Source organism: Plectropomus leopardus, chromosome 13, assembly GCF_008729295.1.
Source record: "Plectropomus leopardus isolate mb chromosome 13, YSFRI_Pleo_2.0, whole genome shotgun sequence".
Classification (NCBI taxonomy): domain Eukaryota; kingdom Metazoa; phylum Chordata; class Actinopteri; order Perciformes; family Serranidae; genus Plectropomus; species Plectropomus leopardus.
Window position 1 is genome coordinate 19,775,269 of NC_056475.1, and position 17,594 is coordinate 19,792,862.

The 17,594-nt window shown below is 38.8% G+C and overlaps 2 protein-coding genes across 8 annotated transcripts in view; one reads left to right on the plus strand and one right to left on the minus strand.

Moving 5' to 3' along the window:
- Window positions 1-3,134: 3,134 nt before the first annotated feature.
- On the minus strand, window positions 3,135-13,154 carry slc46a3 (solute carrier family 46 member 3). The gene is made up of 6 exons (XM_042499762.1): window positions 13,061-13,154; window positions 11,942-12,165; window positions 8,684-9,563; window positions 7,497-7,580; window positions 7,103-7,259; window positions 3,135-5,557 (listed from the first exon to the last, which is right to left on the minus strand). Exons 2-6 carry the CDS (start codon window positions 12,131-12,133, stop codon window positions 5,440-5,442), a joined length of 1,431 nt encoding a protein of 476 aa, XP_042355696.1. The 5' UTR covers window positions 12,134-12,165; window positions 13,061-13,154; the 3' UTR covers window positions 3,135-5,439.
- A 343-nt stretch (window positions 13,155-13,497) lies between these two features.
- synj1 (synaptojanin 1) overlaps window positions 13,498-17,594 on the plus strand; it is a 29,503-nt gene continuing 25,406 nt past the window's right edge. For all 7 annotated transcript variants that reach the window (XM_042499741.1, XM_042499744.1, XM_042499742.1 and 4 more), the window contains exons 1-6: window positions 13,498-13,582; window positions 14,569-14,726; window positions 14,918-15,004; window positions 15,456-15,723; window positions 15,978-16,203; window positions 17,273-17,356. In XM_042499741.1, coding sequence (XP_042355675.1) covers window positions 14,603-14,726; window positions 14,918-15,004; window positions 15,456-15,723; window positions 15,978-16,203; window positions 17,273-17,356 — 789 coding nt within the window. In that variant the 5' untranslated portion in view covers window positions 13,498-13,582; window positions 14,569-14,602. The remainder of the gene's footprint in view (window positions 13,583-14,568; window positions 14,727-14,917; window positions 15,005-15,455; window positions 15,724-15,977; window positions 16,204-17,272; window positions 17,357-17,594) is intronic.

The following is a 17,594-nucleotide window of genomic DNA, read 5'->3' on the forward strand; positions in this document are numbered from 1 at the left end:
GTGGCCATTAGAAGAACTGCAGTTTTTGGCACATCGTTTTGGCTTTATTTTTCAGCCTTTGACATTGCCACTTGGTGGCTACATGTAATCGTGGTTGCCCATGTTGTTAATTTCTGGATCCCATTTCTGGTTGAATGTGTTCAGTTGTGAAGATTTTGGTTTAGAGGCTGTAATTTGTGGTTTTTCAAGGCTGCAATGACAATGAAGAGACACAGTGTGTTGATACAGAAGACCTGGAGACCATGGCCAATAAGAGCAGACTGGACTTTTTCGGCAGGGGGCCTTAAAGAAACAAGTGCTAATATGAAGCATCTTAGAGAGAGGGGGGGAATACAGGTGTTTGAGAACAGACAGTATGAGAAAAAATAAGTGTTTTTTGAACATCAAAATATGAGAACATGTTCTAGTAGAAACCCCAAATACAAGTATGAACCTGAAAATGAGCATAATAGGTCCTCTTTAAGCTACATCTGCTCCAGTGAAGCAGCTGACTTGAAAAGCAACTTATGTTGAAAAACAGCCAGAAACAGCTTTTGTGGCCATCAGAATGATCCAACATTTATATTAACTGTCAGTCTTATAGTGTACTTAATTCCCTGTGCTACTGAGCCTGTTTGCATTTTGAAAATAGATATGCAGTGGGTCCTGGTGTGATCATATCATCCTCAAATGATCAAATCACTCCAGCTTGGGAAACCCACATACTGCCCCCTTAGCTTCAAGTCACGCCAACCACCTCAAATGGGTTTTTATATTATAGTGAATTATCTCCTCCCGGAGAGCAGAAGGTTGCGATAAAGAAAGGGTCTGTTGGAAACTTTCTGGATCAACATCAGAGATCGAGCTATTGGTGATGTGATGTGGTGTGGTGCAGATGATCATGCTGCTGAATCAGCCAGTTTGGAAACCAGAAACCAAAGACCCTCGATCCCCCTGCCTCCATCTTCAACCATGGTTCCCTTTTATCCTCAGCGACCCTATCCATGCCAGACACATGCAAGCCACCACCACGACTGTCTCCCCCCTACAGGCTCCTTACTCCTGGGAAAACTGTCTCCTTGTCTGCAAACTATCGTCACTCTTCACCACACCTCCATCTCTAATTTAACCAGAAACCTCATGTGTGGTGCCAAGCGAGCCCTGCCTCAGATGATCCCTCATGTAACCTCCAGCGCCGAGAGCTTAATTCAAACTCAGTGTCAACTTTACCTTACAATCAAGCTGCAGTCACGGTTCTAAAGACTTGAGCATGGAAATCAAATAACTGCACATTATGATCAGACGTCATTTGGGTTTCCGTGGATGAAGCCAATTCAAACTGACGTGGCAATTATGAATTTAAAAAAAGGAAACACATTTTCAGTGGCGTGTTTCTACTCCAACAAGGTTCAAATGCAACAGGATTCTGTTTTCACACTGAACCAACTTGGTCCTCGTGTTAAACAGGCATATCAAAGTTATTTTTTAAAACCTTTTTCACAGCAAGTGTTTGTCCTTTCCATTCTCAAGAGGTTTCCCATCTTCCTTTGTTAATCACATCTTTCAGTTCAGTTTAGATGGAATCTATGTGCAGGACAAAATGTCCTTACGACAAACCCAATTTGTGACTGAGCTGTTATTTGTGATGCACCATGGGTATGTCTAATCTGATCATATGTGACATAATGCTTGCAGATTCACATGAGAGTACTATATTCCTTCGCCGCCATCTCATTCATCTTTTGTGGTCGCAGATATTATTAACCTGCTTCTCTGTTTCCACTCTAACCCAATGGTGCAGTAACCAAGCATGCAATCTGATGGGATCCCTGCCAGGAGTTCTGATTTCCGTTCATCATCCATAAGACACACACCGTTTGCATGCTTACGTGCTTTTCCTTGAATCTCACGTCTCTCCCCGAGTCTAAGAAAAATAGGTTTTACACATATACATGTAGGCACAATGACGACCCTTCTCTGTAGAGGACAAAAACAGGAGGTGGGAACTTTGGAAAAGTCAGTGCAGGAAAATCAAATACAATAACTTAGAGGTGTGAGACGCATGAGGAAAAGTATTAAGTTAAAAACTCAAGTGTTGGGAGCATAAATTGGTGGAAAAAAGGGCTGACTCTATGTTCTGTCATTTTTATTATCCATTCTCTAATCAACAGCAATTGGCCACCAGCACAGTTTCTGGTATATAAATTGCACTTTTTCTGTTTTTATTCTATTTGTTCATAAAACAGGGGCAATGGACAGTGATTGAGTGTCCCAAAGTTAGGTAGATAGCTAAATTTCATCAGCACTCCCTCAGCAGGCAAATCCACAAAAAAACCGTGGCTTTTGATTTTATAAATCAGACAGGAGCACAGAAAATAAACATTGCATCATACAAAACTAAAAGCCCTTTCCATTTAAGAACATTACATCATACAAAAAGAGAAACAGAATACTCTGTGTTTAGTACTTTGTGGTTACTGGTCACATGGACGGGTTTGTTTTAGCCATGGTTTCAATTGTGATTAAATTGGAGTGAAACAATGAGCATCAGACAATGCCAACTTATTTTTGAGTTCTGGCAACTTACAGGTATACCCCAAAATGGCACTTTTCTTTGTATTGGGGGCAATGACAGTGGAAGAAAGCCCATAACTAGTGATCAGACCATTAAATTACACCGTGGCTGCGCTGAGATCATAATCAAGTTTGTTATGGTTACACCTGTCATCAATAATCCCTTTGTAGCCTTTGAAAAAACAGGGAATCTAGAGCACAGTGCACTTTAGCATACACGACGAAAAGGAGAATATACTAATGGGAGATTTACAGCTATGGATTCTTTAACAGTTTTATTTATTATAACACAACATAAAGGATAAAAACATATATTTTCTTTATTTCCATGTCTACAGCTGTGTTTCATTGGGGCTTCATATTTCTAGGTTGCTGGCTGATGATATTGTAGATGCATGGCAGTGCCTGTAAACCTGGTTCAAGAGTGACACCTAGTGGTCAATACACAAAAACCTGCATCAACAGTTGAATCAGTTTTTAATTTTTCCCTTAGACACAGACTCGGTAAAACATGTCGGTAGTGAGACTCAAGTCCACACTCCCAACTTTACAGAAGACATCGGAAAATGAGCACAAATGGGTAGCAAGATGAAAACAAAAGCTTTATTGTGACAGATCTTTGCCAGCAAAGCAGGATTTACTTCACCATTTAACATTCATGTTGATGTTTAATATTCAAGGTTTAATTTTATTTCCTGATGTTATCCTTTTTCTTAATTTTTACATCCCAAATCCAACATTAGACACAATAATAAAGTCTTCATATTTTTTACTTGCTAGACATCTGATTACTGAGGACTTTCACTCAAGATAAAGAGCTTCCTGTAAAAACACCTATTTTTCACAAGGAAATGTTCTTTGACAATATTTGAGCATGTTATTGCTATATTAGACACAGAACATAAATATCCATTAGTGGTGATTTTCCCAAGAGGAAGACTTAAAGTGACAACAATAAAATTTAGTCTTGCTGATGGTCTTCTGCAGTATTCGTAGAAAACCATTTTATTTTTCTATTGTACCTACATATAACATACATCCATAAAAATACACACAAAAAAGAAAAGGATCACACACATAGATACCACAAGTAAAAAAAATTGTTTTGCTTAATTATTGGCACTTGCAAAATAACATTTTTTAAGGCAAAAAGAGAAGAACACAAACTATTAATTACTAACTACTAACTACCAATAATCTCTGTCTTTCCAGTCATACCAGGGTGGTCCATCCAAAAACCAAACCTAAAATGTCATCCTATTTTAACTCAGTCATTGTGGCACAACGTGGCTGATAAACCAAAATATTTTTTTATTGTATATTTAACTCCAACCTTCATTCTGGCTCAGAGAACCCACTAATAAATTTTTAATTGTTGGGTCTTCCTTATCATCCCTGAGATCACCACACATTAAGTTTGGGAGACAACCATTTTAAAGCTGTTAAAGCCTCTTCCCTCTGGGGATTGCACAGTACCAAATTTATATTAGAGTATTTGTTTACTTTTACATTACTAAATGGGGGTTGTAGTGAATAAAATATATCTTAATTGTGGATTTGTTTAAAAGATATTAGCAACTTAATATAGTAAAGTAGATTTGTCTTACATTGCAATATTTGGCGCGTTACATGACATTTTATCTCAGATATAACTAACTAAAGCTCTTCATAAAGGCATTCACTAACATTGCACTTAAAAAAGCGACAAAAGGTGGAAAGATCTAAATCAGTTTGCATAATCGAAACTCTATAAACAAATGAACTGCAAATCAATCACACTGTAAAATTGTATCAAAACACATAAAATCTTTTTGACTTTCTCCCTTCCTGCGATGTTAATTATGTGACTGAGCATTCATGTAGTTTTTCTGCAGTTTCCTGAGGAACACTTTGCTGCTATGCTATACTATGATGTTACATGATACAGTTCTGACCTGCAGTTTTGACCTGTATACCATCATTATACCGTCCTTTAAGTATTTCATATTATGTTGTGTCTTTGTGCAAGAATTACTGAGGGTTATCCATTATGAGTAGTTTCACAATTTGGGCTCTATGAAGTTCCTGTCTGTCCACACTATTGTATCATTTTATGTCAAGTAGTCCTTAATTTACTTATTTGTTATTGTATATTTCATTTCTATCATTACATGTGTGAGGCTGTAACAGCATCTTAGCACTTTTTTTCCACGGTTACTGTCAGGTTGACCTTGATTTTTTTTCTTTTTTCTTTTCTGCCAATATATTTGTCAGTGTGCAACAGTACATGTTTACATTTTTTCTATTATTTTCAGTCATGTCTTGCATGTGGTTTCTTTGGGTGGGCAATATTAATGCTTTATTAATGGCACTTTCTGCCATTTTCATTTAAAATTCCTCAAAGTGCCTCAAATGCTTTTCAGTCTGTCAGCCAATCCATGGGCTTCTATTCTAAGTAATCTGGACAGTTATTGCCTTTTATGCTTATTCAAAAAAAATTTGAATGTGTTAGTAATGTCAAAGTCAGCCCATTTAGAGGTACATATATTGTATGATGATTCCATTCTTTATGGAAGTCCTGTAAGATTGGATGCATGTAAACATCCCATTCCTGCTTCATATCCTGTTTATGCTACAATCTTGACATGTATCTATACTAACAATGTGCCTGTAAAAAGCAAAAATTAAAAAAAATGTTTTACCTACAATTCCCTGTTGTATCGTCATAATATTCAAGTTCAATAGTAAAAACCAAAGCAATAAAACCCTAGAGATATATCTGCAAACTGCAGTACTAGCTTGAGACTGGGAAGAAGATTTACTGAGGTACTTACGGGAAAAGTGTCTTAATATAAATCACTAGCGAAACCAACAAGATGTTGGTGATTTTTTTGCCGTCCACATGGCTCATGCAAGAATAGGGCTGCTGTCATTCTGATTTTCAGCAAAATCCTCCTCCACAGTGTAGACACGCTCTTGATTTTTGTCCTCTTCGCCAACATCGACTCCGATCAGACCCACCACCCTAAAATATGGGGGAAAAAAGGCATAAGAGGAGCAGAAAAAATACATGGGATACATTAACCAGTTCAAACTAAACTGAGCAACTGTCTTCTCAACAAAGCTTCTCTCTGCACCTGCACCACAAGTTTTCAAAGTTGTTTATTTTTCCTTATACGAGACATAAACCCCAATTAGTGTACTAGTAGTCAGGCTTGACATCTGAACACCACCCACTGAAAAGAAAGGATTTTTTTCATGTAGAGCCCATATTGTCCTTGGCTGTAGGACAGAGTTTGCTGAACCAGTGGTGTTGTTATTCTATGAGTACGCTTCATGTAACAGAAGAAGCAGTGCATGTAACGGAGATGAATTCACTCAAGGAGTTTTAGGTTTCACGCTACACCTAGCAGACTGACTCAGCAGTATTACAAACAAATGTAAGAACACAGTGTACCACAGACAAGCGCCCCTTTAGGGCATCTCCTCCATTTCTACATACAGCAGCGTTCATTTTGGCGGTGTGTTAGACAAAAAGCACAGGAGAAGAAATAATGTACATGTAAGAGATTCATGCTACTATGTGAAGAAAGAAATGGTTGTGTGAGGGAAGTTGGATGTGATGCTCAGGAATGAGGAAGTGAGTTTTTTTGTTTTACTGAGGGCCTACATTAAGAAAAACATTTCTGTTTTTCTAGTCAAGCAAAACTGGCAAACAGTGACTCAGCAGAAACAAAGGGTGTTTGTAATGCAACCCACAGAGTACAGCTCTGCACCTGAAGCATATCTATACAGCATAAACTGCTCAAAAGCTTCGTTTTTATCAAAGGTGTGGGCTTGAATGAAATAATAAGAGTCAGACTCGAGTCGAAAATTTGATGACTTTACAGTCGACAGAATCAGAAAAACTTGCCACTTGACTTGAACTTTAACACCAGTGACTCATGACTTCACTTCAGCCTTGTGACTTGGAAATGTCTGGAGATTAAGTTATTTAAAAAGTGTGTCATGAATAAATTCAGTGCCCTTCATTTCCTGAATACACTAGTGTTAAGTTGATGCTCAATCCCCTAGATCCACTTTGAACCAGTCCGACAGCATCTAGTCAAGTTACAGGAGAGATCTGTGAAGAATTAATGTTACGTTATGAAGTGCCAGTTAGGAAAAAAATGGTTCCAAAGATGATTTTGTTCACATACAATAATTACACAGGGGGGTAAAAAAGAAATTGAAAATTGAGTACTACTACTCGAGTACAAAGATTTGCGATTTACTTGTGACATGCAAAAAAAAAGACTTGGTCCTATCTGGGTTTTTTTAAGGGGGGCTTTTTGCCTTTATTTGATAGAGCAGTTTCAGATAAAAGTAGAGCAAAAGGTCTGCAGGTTGGAATCCAACTTTGGTTTTTATTGTAGAATGAACTAATAACTTTGGGTAGAATGATTTCAAAACACCCGTGAAGTTTGGAAATGTATGATTGCATGCTTTTATAATGTAGAAAAAACATGCAAAACGCTGGTATGGTCCTTTAATGTTGTGTTGCCTACATTCGGCAGCATGATGAACTTACCCTAGGACAAACAAAGGGATGGCACAGACTCCTGCAGACACCAGGAAGGCGAAGCCAGGGTACCATGCCACCGTAGCAGCGTAGATGCTGTTGAAGACGGCGCTCGCTACATTGGCAGTTAAACTATCCAGGAAGGAAAGACAGGCAAACAGGGCGCCTGCCAAAACACACCCAAAAGGGAAGAAAAACACTTTTTTTTTGGAATTGATAAGATCAGAAACCACAGGATATGCCTCAGTTAAGTTTACCCTTTGCTCTAAGGAACAGAAACTAGAAGTGCTTCAGTTTCAAGTGCATCACATATTGCTGGGACAGGCAAATCCTCAACGGACTGTGACTCTACAAACACACAGACACGGTTCTGTGGCTCCTGCAGAACCTTAAACCCACTCACCCTGCTCAGACTTTGAGACGATCTTTGACATCATGGAGCGTAGAACAGGGAAAGGCATGATAGACAGCAGCATTGGCACCCTCACTGTGGCAAATAACAGAAGGCAGACAATGTGTTATAAATCACAAAGCAGGGACTATAAAAACCAAATCAAACTCTAAAATACACACATCTTAATTAAATTCATGTTTCCCAGTGGTTTTAGGGTATGTTTGTAAAAAAAAAAGACAATTTAAGTAAACACTGCAGCGATAAAGTATCATAATTATATGGTTTTATCAGCTTACAATGCAATAATCTAATTAAACACATAAGATACAACAACCCTAGAGACATTTCTGCAGCTTGTAAATGATATAAAAGAGGCAGCTCTGTCAATCTTTAACCTGTGGAGCACACCTTTTATGATTATTCATGTAATTTCCTGTTTTATATTACTCTTCAGTGTGCCATTTTTCCTCTAGCTAAAATGTGTCTTAACATGCCCTGTCCTTTAAAACCAAATTTATTTTAAGTTAAGCACATAGCATTTTGGATAATAGGCTTCACAAACAGAGATATTAACCTTTTCTTATACATATGGCAGTTAGCAGGTACTTATTAACCTAATTCCTGTGCATCATTTCACAGCACAATGTCCAATATCTGCCATTCAGTAGAAGCAGAGATGGGCAATATTTTAGTTACATATATTTAAAATATGTATTGAATTGCTTTTGGGTATTTTGTAATTTGTATTTTGCTGAATAGGAAGATAAGATGTAATTTGTAACAAAATACTTTAAGAGCTTTTATTTGTGCACCTGAAATACTTCAAATACAAAATGTGATGGCAGTTTGTATCAGATGCATTTTTGTATTTTTTTAAGTTTGAATTTTCTTGTATTTAGATTAAAAACTTTTTCTCATACCAGTGTTTTGTATTTTATTTTGATACATTTGATGAGCAAGTATTTGTCATTTGTTCACAAGATATCGTTTGATGTATTTGTGCCCATTTCTGTGTTGATTTAATCAAGTAGTAAATAGTGATTAGATCAATGATGCTCCACTGTCCTCATCAAACTACTCAACATTACTGAACTTCTCTGAAAATAGGGCAATCAAAAACAAGCCAGGTGCAAAAAAGGGGTATTATTTTATGTTATTGGTTTCATCTGCACTGTTATTGCGGAGGGTTTTCTCACCTAAAAACATCAGTAAAGTGGTCTTCACAAATGGCAGCATGACCATGCCTGATATGACGGACAGGATCCCCATCATGACAATGAGCAGCTGTGGCACACCACAGTACGTCAGCGCTGACACTCCCATAAAGCTGGCCAGGAACACAGTGGTGGACAGTGCCGCGCCGTAGCCGATCAGAATCTCAGTCCAGCACAGCGGCTTGTTCAGCTCATATAGCGTAAACAAGGAGGTCCCCCCCCAGGCAAAAGAGAAGCTGATGAAGGTGAGTATGAGGAGGACCAAGACCGTTCTGCACTTTGGGCTGGCCCTTGCAAACATGTTGTAGACCCCATAGATCATGTGTTTTGTGGCTGAGTTCTGAGGAGGCCCGTTAAGAATAACGGCATCAGCGGGAGCCTTTTTCACAGTCTCTTCCAGGATGAAAATTGCATAGAGCAGGATCACACACTGACACAGTGCAGCGGTTAGGAAAGGCCAGTTGAAGCCTAAAGCTCTCAAAAAGTAGCCTGTTGATACTGCTGCCACCCCAGACAACAGGCCAATCATCATGTCCACTCCGGCCATACGCAGCGTCTTCTGGTGACCGTCCTCACACAAGTCTGCTATGTAAGCGTAACAGCCGCCAAGGAATGTCCCCAAGCCGCCAAACAAAGAACTGAGAAGCGAGGAGCCGACGAGCAAGTAAACATTGAGCTCGAAGTAAGACACAGTCAGGAAGGACAAGGAGTAGATCAATGAGCCGATCAACGGCATGATGATTGTGATCTTGCGTCCTCCCCGGTCACTGTAGGCCACGAGCAGTAGAGTGACAATCAAAGAGGGGATTGTGGACAGGAGGTCTGAGTAAAGGGAGAAGAGAGATGCCTGCCTCTGGACCTCCTGAAAATACAGAAAGAGAGAGCATGGTTAAGTCAACACTGTAAAAATAAAAACGAATTGATCTAACTTTAAAAAAAGACTAGTGTCTGGACTGCCTTAAAGTTCTCAGTTGACTCAAAGTTACCACACATATTTCTTAAGTCAATCTCAAAAATTTTCCATCACTTTTCCATAATATTTCATCTCATTTCCCTAACATTATTGAAGTAGTATAAAAAAAGGTCAGCCTATATAGTAACAACACCATGCATCGTTAGGCAGGGGCCTCCCAGGCATTTGCAGAGAGTAAACTGTTAGTGCTTTCAAACTTTACTCCCTCAGTAGGCATTCCCGCCACCAACTAGCTGCATGTGCCAACAGACCAGACCGGAGGATCCTGTGGGTGTCAGTGCAGTTTGATGTGTTGGGATTATAATTTTGACAAGTTTATATGCATTAAATTCTTGTTAAACAAAGGTTTATTGAACACGTCTGATAACTGTTTGCTCAAGCAGTGCAGCACTTGATTTTTAATTAGTAATACAAGGAACGTATTTGGCACAGACATGTTTGGTGTTTTTTAAGTACATATTTTAAAAAGCACACAAAATAATATATATTCAAAACTTTTCCAAAATATTCTGTTCATTCCAAACCATTTTCTGGCCTGGAAAACAGTTTTTCTAACTTCATAACTTTTCCAGAAATTTCATGACTGTGGGGAGCCTGTTGTAAGAAGACAATTCAATGTAAGAAGACAAGTTAAGGTAAATTTGTAATGACTCAACTCATCTTCTCAAATTCAGTGAACTTAAAACTGACGGCAGTCTGGACACTAACTTTTTTAAGTTAAAACAAATAGTTTCTTATGACAGGGAAGCTGGCAACTATCTAATAAATTATACAAGTTAAACTGAGATAGTGACAATGACAACGTCACAAAACCAGGCTGAAAGCACATTTGTGTCATGTGAGTGTTTTAAATTCAGGGCCACAAGGAACAAAGCTTTCTACAGTGCGACAGGTGCCTGAGGAGCTGTTTCCAGACAGTAACAGGCTCTTCCTGATCAGTCTGTTTGTTCTCGCTTCTCTGCTGTGTGCCAATCTCCCTCTGCAAATATACTGTTACTGTTAATTTCTACAGAGGAATATTTCCTCTTAATCTTTCTTACAATGTCATATATTATATTTTGTACTGCAGACTTATTGCTGTAAGTTAATAAGCAGCAGTGTAATGCAATGTAAGTTATAATACTTGCTTTTAGGCTTACTTTACAGTAAATAAGTACTTTTTGGGAGCATCTGTACTTTAAGTCGAGTTTTTATATTTCTGTCAACTATATGCCACTTTAACTCCACTACATTTCCCCTAAGCCTTTTAGTTACATACTGCAAAACAGGAAAGAAAGGGAGGAAGGGACAGACAGATGAATAAAGGAATGGTAGTAAGGGAAAAACTGGATTTTGTTCTTTAAGTTGTAAATCAAAGTCAAGTGTATTATAGGCTCCATTTTTTAACGTGGTGTATGTTACGAAGAAGAAGTAAACGCCATACTTTTATATTACAGGCATTTATGTGTACTTTTACTTTCAATACTTAAGCACATTTAACATCATAAAATGATACTTGAGTGCAGTAAATACCAGATACTTTAAGACTTTACTCAAGTAATATTCTCATAGGCGACTTAAATTTCAGAGTCATTTTCTGGTCTGATATCTGTGCTTTTATCCAAGTGTGGCTTTCAGGTACTTCATCCACCACTGTGAAGAAGTCTGTATGTGGTCTGAAAAAAAGGTGATTCAATCAGAAAATCACTGGTTAGTAAAAGTGTTGCTTATGCGGCATGTCAGTCATTATCTAAACAAGTTCAGAAGAGTCAACTCTTGTCACGGGTCTCTCTTGCTTATCACCTATAGCACAGCAGCTGAATCAGTTCTTTTCACCTGAGTTGTGTTGCAAGATCTGTAAGGATTATTGGAAAATGTATGCTGTGTCATGATAGTAAAAGTTAAACACAGACACAAATACAAACTGTGTAAATATAGACTGTGCCAGTCATTGAGCTCCAGGTTACTTCAGCATGCCTTACTTTGTCGTCGCCACACAACCCCCCACACAATGACTGAGTCAGCATCAAATGCATAACAATGCAGGAGGCAGAAAACACAAAGCAAACCAGCAGCAACCCCCCACCCCCCAAATTATACGTACAGTTTCGATGTCATTACATTCCATTCATGCCATACAGTTTCAGTATACTGAAAATGTCACGCAAGTGGAAAGTGGAGAAGTTAATCTGTGCATTCATTGGGCATAGCCTGCTTTACGTTTAAGAGAAACAGAACAACTTGTTCCAACTATTCATTGAGAATACATCATGTGACTAATGACTAACCTCATGGTAGCTGGACTGGTTGCTGCTGCTGTTTCCTGCACATCTGGAGGTGTCACCAGAGATGGGATAAGTGGTGTTTGTCAGCTGCTGCCAGAGCCTCCGGTACACATACTGCTGTACAAGAGGGTAGATGAGAAAACTGGAGAAAGCGTACAGTGCAACCACTGGCTCCACAAGGAAAAGTCCCTTCATTTTGAGGGGCTGCGATGTTCCCTTGAAAAGATCTGAAGAGAGAGTACATTTTTTTATCATTATTGATCATATTTCAAATTTAACAGTGCATTGAACGGATGTACATTTAATTTTAAAACATTGAAAATGATCATTTTAACGTAATGTTTAACACAACACCAAAAGCAAAAAGAAAATGAACATAAATCAAAAACAGATTCAGTCAACACCAAATTGTATGAGGGAGATTCAAACCGAGACATAATACACCTTATTTGTTTTTTTTTTTTTTTGGATACAATTTTCCCATTAATTTGAGAAGTCTTAGGCCTAATAGCTGTCTTGTTTAGTGTTATCCTAGATACAGAATCTCAGTGACACTGTAGCGCAACACAAAACAAACAGATATTTGGGGGAATCTAAAGCACTGCTGATTTATGGATGTGATATTTGAGAGAATACATTTTGAGATGAACATGAACACAAAAAAAGAGTGAAATAACTGGTTAACTTTGCATGTCTGAGCAGATGTTTGGTGGATCTTTAAAACACGTGACAGTGTTTATGAGACTACCTATTTTTCTTTACTACAGTTGAAAAATATACTTATACTGAACAGCTCAAGAAAGATTATGTTCTGGCTGCATACAGCTAGGAGTTGTAAAGATTAGATAATAATCTATTGTTTTTGCCTTTTGGGGATTGTCGACGAGAGAGTTCGCACTATATTATAGATCCAGCATTATCTAAATGTTTAAAAAATAAAGTGAAACATGCGATAATATTTCTGTAATGAACCGTTTGCTTGTTTTTCTCCGTGAATACTGCAGGATGAGCTTCGCGGTCTATGTTTAGATAGTAAACAATGGAAGTAAACAGCAGCTTAGCCATTAGCTTGTTTTCTAATAAAATGTGGACAAGGACAAGCACATGCAGCATAACACTTACCGTTTAGATAGTCGCTTTGAGCATGTTTTAATCAGCCAATTGACCAACCAATTAACCCCTGCGAGAAACTGAGTTTACGAGGTCGGTCAGAGATCTTATTTAATGTGCAGCGCAGGACCGGTTTTAATACGGCGTTATTATCAAATGCAGATGTCCCGCCCCTTGTCACATATGATTGGATAGTTGTCTCTCAAGGGTGTTTTTATTGGATAACTGGTACTGTCACTCATGAGTAAAATCGGGCGAGAACATTTTGTGACTTCCTGCAAAAAGGTCGTTATTAAAAGTCAACATGAGTTTAAAATACCTCCACTGAGGAGTAATTTGATTTAGCTAGAAAAAAAATGTATTTACGGACTCTAAATGCTACAGTCGTCGTTATACAAAAGCGCACGGGACAATTACACTAGGTATTACGGTAACGTGAGGTAGACGTGCTTTGCGTCGGAATGTACCATTCTGCCAACACACCGGGAAGGATTTTGTTGTGACAGCGGAGTAACAACCCGGCGGGGGCAGACGGTAAGGCGATATCCCCAGCCCTTCCTCTGTGTAATTTAAATCAAATAAATTGTAAACTAGAGATAAAATTCAAATGCATGCCAAGGCGTGTATGTTTTCCCCAAACTGAGTCGTTTAAATGTATGTACAAGTCAGCTTGTCATCCCGGACGTACAGGTAGTACCACAATCAAAATATCGTCAGCTAGCGAATCATAGCTACCCCTGTGATTAATTTAGCTAACTCAGCTAACGCCACCAGCTAGCATTAGACAGGTGAAGGACAACAATCTGTTTACGCCTCATCGTTTTTTTTTTGTCTCTCGTTTTCTTTGTTGGTTTCTCACATCACAAAATCCAGCGTTAAAGCTAGCCTGCGGGTAAACGTTAGCGTTAGCTTCGCCCGCTGCAGTTGCATTAGGAAGTCGTGACTGTCCGTGAGAGGATGGATATTTCAGTCTCCCGGCCTAACGTTATCGTTCACAGTGCTACCAGTCATGCAGTGCTGCTCATAATCTCCAGCCACCTGCGATATTCAGTTTGAAAGATTACTTTGTCATACGTTTGAGCCTTTACCAAATGTCCTTAACTGATTTTTGCGTCTGATTTCGCAATGAAAGTTTTCTGGATAACGCAATTCTCAGTGTTGCCTCATAGTAACATATATTTCCATAATGTGTAGGGTATTTCATTTGAATATCAAAAAAGTATATCCCCTAAATGTATCACACAAAGTCAGAGTGGTGTACAGTTCTCATATTTTGTTTAGACACGTCGTAATACCTAATACAGTTCAGACTCCCAACATTAGCTACTCAAAATTTTTTACTACAGTTTTTACTCAGACTTCCCTAACAGCAAGTGATGTATAGTCTTATCATAGGTTACGGCGACATCAAAAATGAACAGACCTTCATACAATCTACTAGCCATCAAATTACAGATTTTGTCTATGATTGGGAGTGTCTCTAATCTGGTCTGCTGTCGTTCATGTTTTTTTGCTTCTAGGTAACAACTTAGGTTTTTTCACCTTGGATCAACAATGGCCTTCAGCAAGGGATATCGTATTTACCACAAGCTGGATCCACCCCCCTATAGTGTCATAGTGGAAACTAGGACCAGAGAAGAATGCCTCATGTTTGAATCAGGGGCTGTTGCTGTCCTGTGTAAGACATCTTTTTTAATAATACTGTAATGAGATGACTTAAATGTTCTAAATTTTTGCCCCAAAACAGAATGCTACATTGGAAATATATCTATAAGAATATCAAGTAATAGACATGATTCTGTACTATATTTAAATCATAAGCACTACCAATATTTTCCTTTAATTGTGTTGCTTTTGTTTGTTTTCTAGCGGCGGCAGAGAAGGATGCCATTAAAAACTCATATTCCAGGATTGTTGATGCCTATGGCATCCTGGGAGTCCTCCGCCTAAACCTAGGTAAGCTGCAGACACATCTTCACTATGCATTGCTCCTTGTTGCAGAAATTTCCTGGATCCAGTCCATACTCTGACCCTAGATTCCAGTGCGGCTCTGAAGGCCCTCACTTTGTAGTCCTTTTGCTGCTTACTCATAAGCTGCTTTCTCCTGCCCTCTACATGACCTTGAAGGCTCTTGTTATCACAACAAGGGAAAACACAGCGTAAAAGATCAGTCTTATAGATGGCTGAGATTTTACTTGCTGGTGTTTCCTCCAAAGTTTTGGTACCAAAGTTTTATTAACCATTTCTTGTCCAGTCTCTTAGTGCTTAATATTTTATTGTATTGTTCTAAATGCATTGCATCAACACAATGCTTGCTTCCACTCTTTTTTTTCTTTACAGTCAACCATATTGAATGTATTAATGCTCATATCCCTTTCTTTTTATCATATCCTACTTGCTTTTGCAGGCGACTCCATGCTCCACAGTCTGGTGGTTGTGACAGGATGCAGCTCTGTAGGGAAGGTGCAAGATTCTGAGGTTTTCAGGGTCACACAGACAGACTTTATATCGCTGAAGAATGACCCAGGAGATGAGGAGCGCATCTCTGAGGTGCGAAAGGTCCTGAACTCAGGACACTTCTACTTTGCGTGGTCTGCCACTGGAGTCAGCATGGACTTAAGTCTCAATGCACATCGCAGGATCCTAGAAGACACCACAGATAACCGCTTCTTCTGGTAAGCACACAAAATTATTTCTATTACATGGTTACAAGGAGACTAGTAGGCAGGTATTTGGTTTTAACAGTCTCTGAAGTAGTAAATATGAACTAAGGGAATGTTTCTCTGCCTGCACAGTCTTTCTGGTGGCATAGTTTCTTCTGAGTGTGTGATATGGGGGTGTGTGATTTGCAACAAAAGTGTGAAAATGAATTGTTCACACTGAATGTGTTTGTGTGTTTGCTGTTGTGTCCATCTTAATTAATAAATAGGAACCAATCTCTGCACCTGCATCTGAAACACTACGGAGTGAACTGTGATGACTGGCTGTTGAGGCTGATGTGTGGTGGTGTGGAGATCAGGACCATCTATGCAGGACACAAACAGGCCAAGGCCTGCATCTTCTCGCGCCTCAGCTCAGAGCGAGCCGGCACGCGATTCAACGTCAGAGGAACAAATGACGATGGGCAGGTGGCCAACTTTGTGGAGACTGAACAGGTGACTCAGATGCTGATGGATTTATTGCATCACTCCTCTTGTTTGAGAAGTGGTATGATTAAAAACGGCTGACCAGAAATCCGTTTCATAGCTCACCGTACTTGTATCGGTTTACATATGCTCTGTGCATGGTCACATGACCTTGGTTAATCCAGTCTGTGTAAACACTGGTTATCTATTGACTGTTGAAGAGCAAACCTGGTGCAGCCTGGTAGTGAATCAGTGTTGTTTAAGCATTCTATGCTGTCACTGCAGCATTGTTCAGCATTAATAATTATAGATTTAAAAATGTAGCACGATAGCCAGCAGAATTGGGCGATGATGAAAATATATCAGCATACAGGTTTTATTGGTCAAGCTCCAGTCTGAAGCCTTTTACTTTCTTAGCAGTTTAACTTCCTCAATGAGTCAGGCTGTCAGTGTTTTGCTTTTATTGCTGAGTCAGCTCCTGGCACATGAATATTTGAATACATGAGCTTATTTGTCAGCTTTTCATTGTTGCTAAAGAGTCAAATTGCTTTTTTCTTTTTTAGTTCCTGTTTGAGGCAATGGGCTATAGTTTGGACAGAACAATTGCAACAACTATGATTATTATGGAGTACAACCCCACCCATATTCATTCAAACCTTTATATAAAACTTGGGAAATCATTGAGGGAGACCCTCATTTTCAATGATGCCGAGCGTGAAACAAGACATATAAAACATATACGTATATGCTGTCTCGGCAGGGAGGGATATAACAGCTAGTCCTATATCACAGATCATATGACAAGGGTAATCCTTCATATTTCCTTTGTGTCCTGACAAAGCAGCCACAGACACATGTGCAGATATTGTCTATAGTATATATAGTGTATATAGTGTCACTTCCCTCTCTGCGTCATACAGTCAAGGAAGAAGTTCAAAGTGTTTTTTACATTTCATGTAGACTATATTGATTTAGTTCATGTTAATTTTTGCTTCTTCTCATCTTCCCATAGGTTTTTAAAATGTGTTTTTATTTTCTTGATCTGTGTTTTGTCACCTTTCAAATGAACTTAGCCAAACTTTCCTCTTGTTCTCAACAGGTCATTTTCCTGGATGACAAAGTATCATCCTTCATACAGATCCGTGGGTCCATTCCTCTTTTCTGGGAACAGCCAGGAATCCAGGTAATGGAAACTTAATCCTTTCCTTTAGTCAAGCCAGCCTAGAATTGTCATAGTGAGGTTTTCATATATCCTATATTTACATCATATGAAAGTCATATAGCAGCCTTCTTGTTTGTGTTAAAGTTGTGCCCATTTTATACATGCTGTAGATGTAGATAAGGCTCACCCCGTCTCTGTTAATTACTCAGTGCTAAGTATAAACAGTGAACTCTGATGAGGCCTTTGTGGAGCTCTTGCA

Coding starts and splice junctions, on each gene's coding strand:
- slc46a3 (XM_042499762.1), bottom strand. CDS start 12,133: ATGAAGGGACTTTTCCTTGTGGAGCCAGTGGTTGCACTGTACGCTTTC. Junction 9,564..11,941: donor ACCAGTCCAGCTACCATGAG/GTTAGTCATTAG, acceptor CTGTATTTTCAG/GAGGTCCAGAGGCAGGCATC. Junction 7,581..8,683: donor CACTTTACTGATGTTTTTAG/GTGAGAAAACCC, acceptor TATTTGCCACAG/TGAGGGTGCCAATGCTGCTG.